This window comes from Lissotriton vulgaris, chromosome 2_1 (assembly GCF_964263255.1).
Source record: "Lissotriton vulgaris chromosome 2_1, aLisVul1.2, whole genome shotgun sequence".
In the NCBI taxonomy this organism is placed as follows: Eukaryota; Metazoa; Chordata; class Amphibia; order Caudata; family Salamandridae; genus Lissotriton; species Lissotriton vulgaris.
Window position 1 is genome coordinate 64,516,573 of NC_141687.1, and position 7,252 is coordinate 64,523,824.

The following is a 7,252-nucleotide window of genomic DNA, read 5'->3' on the forward strand; positions in this document are numbered from 1 at the left end:
TCATGATCCAGGGGAACGACAGACACAAGAGGAAGGAAAAAGCAAACAGGATGACGAATGAGATGCAAGCAAATGAACAGTGGCAATAAAGCCAACCAACAGTAAGTAATGGGGGAAGTGGAAGGAATGCACAATGCAAGAAACCAGCAGTTCATGGGTATCGTATGGATCTGACATGCTTTATTCTGAGATTTTTAGGCAAGGACTACGTGCTACAGAAATAAATAAATGAAACAGATGCCTATCTTAATCTCAAGGGACAAAAATTCAAACCCCTCAAACCTGGACAAAGGCACACCAGCAAACCCATCCTCAGGGTATCTACTCATATCAACACTCCTTGAAAGACCCGTATCCAATTTATGACCTTAACCGGCCTATCATAGAATACACTCTGTTTTGGGAAAGGCTCGCCCACCACCTTTACTGAGGTAAAACGTCAATTCCTGCTTCTAGTTATGCTAAATTTAAGAGGGATTACCCATCGTACCCTACTAGAGGTTACACCACTTCATGCAGAGGAAAACATACCACTCCAAGCATTAAAACCTTTCCATACCAACTCCCTGGAAATTCGAATTTCAGACTCCCATTAATTTCATTGGAACAACGTCACATCCTCCCACCTTCAAACTGGCAAAATAAGGTTCAACAAACAGATTCTGGCACCAAAATCTGAAGAAATCTCAACACAACAAGCCATGTATGTGTAAGGCTTTCCAATGACAATATCATTGTTACAATGGCTATGGTCTCAAAGAAAAACTCTTGACATTGATATTATGCATGTGTCCCTCATTCCACCCTCACCAGAGAGATTTAACCCACCCCTTATTTATGTGTGTTCACAGTGACAAACTTCAATGCTCAGATTCCCACCCCTCCCATCCCCTGCTTTAACTGGGGTGAAAAGGACGGAGTGGTAGGAGCACTAAAAGGGGGATTGAAAAAGAAGCATAACAAGGATTCCCTTCTACGAAAGGTGGCCTACGTAATTTAACTATAATCCTGTGCTTGAAAACGGTTGCCAACTGACACATGTGGGTGTCTTTCGGAGATATTACTGTTATTGCATCGAGACATAACACAACAAAGACATACACATAAAACAAGCAAGACTTACTGGCTTTGCCAATGTTTGTTAGCAGTATCAGATAAACAAATAACAGTGTTGGTAATAATTAGAATTGAAAATATTTAAATTCTAAAAGTATGAGAATGAATTAAACATTAAGGCAAGTGGAAGGAGTAGTGATCTTCAGAGTGTCTCAATCACTCCTGCACCGATTTATTTCTGGAATTAACCTTCTGCATCTCACCCGCCATCTCTTTTCACTCGGACCAGCTACATTTATTTCCTTGTGGCAGCTTCTCTTCACCATGCACTCTTCTCTCACACACACTCTTCCTTTAACTCGCCCCACCTGAAAACAAAGCATTTTCTTTGGTCTGCCAATATTTTAACGTGTGTATAGCTCCTTTACACTTTTTCACAGAATGGTAATTACAATTGAGAAGTTTGTGCTGGGGCTTGAAGATTTAAATGTTTCTTCTTTGGAATAATTCCAATAAAATCACATACGTTAGTGCAGAACGTATTTATTGGCTCATCAGAGTGAACAGCCAAAACGTGTTTCACCCCTAAGCGGCCAGCAGGCCTGGGGCTTCCTCAGGGCAATGTTGTTATGCTTTTATAGTTCCGGCTTGTAATGTAGTCATAAAGGTAGGTAATCTAATAGTCACGGCGCAATGCCTAGTTACCCCTGTATCGAGTCGGATAGCAGGTGGCACAAATATTACCATCACTCTTTTTGCTCTGCTGAGAGGTCATGGATTGGATAAGCAGGTAATGTGAACATCAGCGTTATGATACACTGACAGGCACAGTCAAACTGGTGGCGCTTAACAAACACTTACTCACACCCAAAAATCAGACAGACACCCAAAGTTAAAGCAGCTTACATCATGAGCTATACAATCATGGTGCAAATAAAGAAACTACAGAAACATAACCGCACAAAAACCTGTGCCCTTAGGGAACGCAAGATTAAACAAACAGTGACAGCATCGCTCTATGGACTACTTTCAATACTTGGCTTTTACAACCATAATTACTGAACTGATCAGTGTTTTGCCGGTAAAGGACATGGATATACAGCTTGGTAAGTAACCATTTTAAAGCCTTATTTGATTACTGCTAGGTATGACCCTTCTTAAAGGCCTGCTCCAATGTATGCACGTGTTCTTATTGTGTGCTGTTCCATTAATGAGCCGACCCTTCCCCAACCAATTCAAGATACCGCTTGTGTATGTGCTATTTCACAAGTACTATTTCAAACAGACAATGTCCCTAAGAAGATAATTATTCAGTCACTAATAAAGAAAATATTAGTTACAACGTTTTAGTTATCAAAAAGTTACAAAATAACGTGTACATACATAAAGTGACAGTAGGGTGTAAAACGGGCCTGATGCGAAAGTGATAAGGGTGGTGTGATAGGTGTATAATATAACGTTGGATGATTGCTTTATTTCGATATGCATATATCATAAAAGCGGTACAAAAGATAAAAACAGCATGTCGAAAAAAGTATGAGTGTACATTAGATAAAAGAGTAAAACACATTTGATCAGCATAAATTAGTTAAAAAAAGGATTAAATTGATATGGACAGTCTTCTAAGTCTAATCAACCAAGCCCATTTTAAAAACTTGGCAACGGCACAAACAATAGGAGGGGCTGTATTGGTTAAAAGAATCCGAAGGGCGGCAGAGTTCTGGCGGGTACCCAATTCTCTGCAGATAGGTCCAAGCCAACGTGATCTGGGGCGACCATAGTCCGGGCATTCGAAAAGAAAGTGTGGCACCGTCTCTGGTTTATCGGGACAAAGAGCACAATAGCGTGATGAGGACTGGGATTTATTCCACCTGGAGCAGAGGTCGGCCAAGGGTAGGGTTCCTAACCGGAATTTGATGTACAAGGACCGGTCCATGGCGATTGTTATTATGTCCATGTACGGCTCGTAGGCGACGGCATCTTTTATCAGCAGAAAAGCTGCTGTGGTTTTGCAGTGCTGCTGATTACTGATGCGCTTCACACGGGCCCACTCCCAAAAAAGTTTTTTTAAGGTCTCCTTCGGGGGGGCGGAGTGGCTATGCCAGCAGGAGTCCAAGCCTAGGTCCCCTAAAAGATGTTTAATGTCCTTCAGCCATTTAATGCTGTGCCAACCGTCGGAGTGCATCACCTCAGCTAGGCCATCGGCATAAGGTTTTAGCTCCGGAACCCTCCACAGGCGGGCCCAGAGCAAGAGGGGTCGAAGATATAACGTGTTTAAAGCGCAAGTTCACCCAAGGGTATCTTGGCGCTTAACAACAGATGTTTATTGTTAGTTACTCAACTCAATGGTGTCAATTGTGTGCAGCCTGTATTTCACAATTAATCATATTTGAATAGGTCTGTGCACTTAAGTCGACAGCGTTTCGACCCATAACAAATCCGGTATCATCATCAGGACTTGAAGTACAGTGAGCCCGAGAGAGAGAAAGGTAAAACCCACATGAATTATGTACAATATCCACTAAATGATGGATGCAGGTGCATCAAGAATGATGTCCCACCATGGTGTAAGGTGAGGTCACAAGGAGCCAAGAAATGAAATCGCAGGCTGTCTGGAACCATGCATTGCTGTTCTCGCGCCAATATCGAGCGGCCAAACGGTCTGAGCGGGTAGATTTTGGCCAGAAGTGTTTACAGTGTTTGTTATGTATTTCTATTAAGAAATCACCATTTAAATGATTGGATCCTTGTAAACTGATCTTATATTATTAAAACACTGTTTTGCAACATATTTGTTCTCTAGTAGAGATTGCCTAATTATCTTCCATGAGACCATTTTAAGTTTGAAATCGCCAATTTACAAGGTCCCTGTGGATTTAATGTGCGTTATGATACTCTTTTTCACAAGGAGTTGCCCTGTCCCCGCCCCAAAACGTGTCCTGCCTGTCTTCCTACCACGCCCCTTCACTCAAAGGAGCAGGGATCTACAACCGTTTTCAGTACAGCACCATCGCACGCTTTAGTCCATGCAACCAGAAAGATTTCCACCACTACCTTGTTTCAAAAGCATCTCTTCTCTTTACTCCTCTCAAATAAAACTGAACATTGCTCTCCACTGACAGACCCATGAGTCAGTTGAGGCTACTGCTTCACCTTTAGTATTATCATAATGCATCTCGACACCCCATCGTCCGTGGATGGACACCCTCACAACCCATGCAACCCCAAGCTTCACAGTCTCAAAAGTGTTGAGTCTACCACCCCATCGCCACTCTTCGAGCGCCTCATATGACTACTCCCTTTAACAGCCCTCTTTCCCAGAGGTGCTCACGCCCTCTTCCCGTCCAAGGTGTGTCCCTCAGGGTAGACCTCCCTCCCCCAGTCTTGTCCTCACCCTGCCTGCGCGCTCTCCAGCTTCAGGCTGAGGGTCTCCTCGATGATGCGGTTGTTCACTTCCAGCAGGATCATGGTGAGGCAGTGTGGGCGCTACAGGGGATCCCAGATGCGGTGTGGAAAATGCGGGAAAGCTTGGAGATGCCCCGAGCGTGAAAGGAGTCCTGCCTGGAAGGGGACGTGGGGGCACGCTGGTCTTCTGTCCTTTCGGGGTGTCACTTCACCGCCTCCGGTCCCCACCCTATCTCAGCAGCCGCCCGCTTCCGCTCTCGCTGTCACAGCCAGCGCGCAGGCGCAGAACTTCCGCAGCCACCACTTCCTGCTGCTGTCAGAGCAATCGGCTGGCAGACCGCGGCGAAAGAACTCGACTTCCGGGTGTCAGAGCGGTGTGCGCATGCGCCGCGCTCTATTTCCGCATTCTCTCTTTTCTGTCTGTCTGCTTCCGCCTGACACGTTCCGTACCGGAGAATGTCTCTTTCCTGGTTCTACTTCAGGACTCCACGGCCTTCAACCGAAGGATCACTGTACTCTACCAGATCAAAAAAACATACTCCGGCACTACAACGCCCGCAGACACTAACATCTCACCAGAATTGATGACAGGAAAATACTATCTAGTGAGACCATGGGGATCTTCTTGGGATAGTGACAATGACACAATTTAAACTTGTTTTTGACGGACATTATTGAGGTAGTTTATCTGCATGCTGTTCTGCCTTGATATTCGGACATAGAAATAAAAGAAATACTTTTTTAAAGCGCGATTTATCACGACGCCTGAGGTTGCCAAAGTTGTACTATAAACCGACTATGGTTATCACTATCGAAACCCTCTTGGAAAATGTAGATGTTTTTAGATTAGTTAACACGTAAGCTTAAACGCATGTTGTATTTTTTTAATTTTAGCATTCTTAGATTTCTAGAAAACATCCCTTTAATTGAATACCGTTAAGTTCGAATAACGTATACGTATACAAAGAACAGTGTGCGTTTGCTGCTTTGTATTGTTATAGAAAACGTTTCGGTTGAAGACGTGCCGTCGTTGCTGTGTCTCCCCCTTGCCTTCTCATGCCTAGGGACCACTCTAAGATGGCCGATCATTTACCCATCGAAAAGCAGGTGGCGCTTGTAGTCTGTCTTTCATATTTACTGTTGGCTGTATATTTTTTGCTTGTGTGCACAGGACATTCCGTTTGAGTGCACAGTGAAGCCCGCTGGTGCTGATTGCAGATTTCCAGTCAGCTGTTGGCCGTCGTTGAGGACCTTCACCCCCATCTCTATTCCCGGACGTTTCCTGTTGAAGTAATCCACTGTCTGGCGTGATGTCCTGCCAGTTGACCATGTTGAGGCCCTAAATCTCTGCATGCGGGCGCTGCACGGGGGCTGGCCTTTCTCTAGGGCTTTGCTGACTTTTTTTTTTTTGATGGGCTTCCTCATACCGCAGGAGTTCTAATGACTGTTTTTCCCCAGTAAACTCGTCGCAGCGAGAAGAGGATAGATTGAACATTACTTTTTGTCTGCGTTTACAGATCAGTTGCTTACCCCTCCCAGCTGCCCTTGCTTAAGAGCAACTATGGACGCGTTCTCGTCTGTATTTTGTAAGGGCTACCTATTTCAGTTGTCCTACTGGCTGCCCTTTGAATATTGATTTCTCTGACATTGTTAAGGGGCCTCGTACTCCTCTTTGAGAAAAACTTTGCCCCTATGGTAATACGGTTATCAGACTTGCATAGTAGATCTACTTACATGGAGGGGCTCCATTTGACTGTCTCTCATGTGGGAGTTGGCTGTTGAATGTCTGCACTGCCTATTAGGGTTCCATAGTGTAAGGCCTTACGACCCTGTTGATTGATAGCACTCGGAGAGAGTCTTTGAACAATCTATGCCACAGTGGTGCGTTAAATGTGGATGATACGTATTATTGTTGACATTGTGTTGAAGGATATTCCTTTCAACTCCCATTGGTTGGAAAAAAGAACAATTACACAGTGAAAACTTCCCTGTAATCACCGGATATGATCAAATGGTCCCGCAACATTAGGTCGTCAGATGCTGGTTTTAAATCCAAAGTTATAGGCATCTCTACAAAGGTTTAGTTAATGGCACGAAACAAAACAATATATCAACCTATAAAATTAGTTGTGTTAGCTCGGAGTTTGATATTCTCACTGTTTTTCATTTATAGTGCTGGAGTCTGGCCACCCACTACTTTCTGACCACCTCTTTGAGCTATTTGCAGTAATCTGTCCTAAAAGGCTGTTCTATAAACTCACTCACTTGATGCAAGGGGGTCAGGTCAGACCAAGATCTGCTTTCTTTCCCTTTTTGTGAGAAAGCTGCCAGCCCTGCCAAAACAATGGATTACAAGTTAAGAAGGAATGTGCTTTCTTTGGCCAAAAAAATGGAGTTGTTATCCAAGTCTGCCCGCCCTGGTGTTGCCCGCAAGGATCTTGCAAAAGAATTTGGTATTGATGTGTCATGTGTTTGCCGCATCCTTAAAAACCGAGAGAGCTTGTTGACTGAGTGGCTTAAAGGTGGGAACCAGGACCGCAAAAGGAAAAGGGATGGTAAAGATGCTAGGATTGAGGATGCCCTCTTCCAGTGGTTTGCAGCTGCACATGAGCATGGTATCCCTGTATCTGGACCAATGTTGATGGAGAAGGCACGAGATTTGGCAATAGCCTTGGGAGTAGAATTTGAACCAACATCAGGCTGGCTATCCCGATGGAAGAAACGTAACAACGTTGGGAACCGATGTCAGAAGGCTGAGGCAAGCTTTCAGTCTGTGGAAAATTGGTACCTG

The 7,252-nt window shown here is 44.3% G+C and overlaps 1 protein-coding gene across 1 annotated transcript in view; it reads right to left on the reverse strand.

Annotated features, from left to right (window-relative positions):
- ARPC2 (actin related protein 2/3 complex subunit 2) overlaps positions 1-4,726 on the reverse strand; it is a 138,509-nt gene extending 133,783 nt beyond the window's left edge. Inside the window, exon 1 of the mRNA XM_086954477.1 lies at positions 4,451-4,726. Within this exon, the coding sequence (XP_086810603.1) occupies positions 4,451-4,524 (74 nt within the window). The 5' untranslated portion in view covers positions 4,525-4,726. The remainder of the gene's footprint in view (positions 1-4,450) is intronic.
- Positions 4,727-7,252: the final 2,526 nt, after the last annotated feature.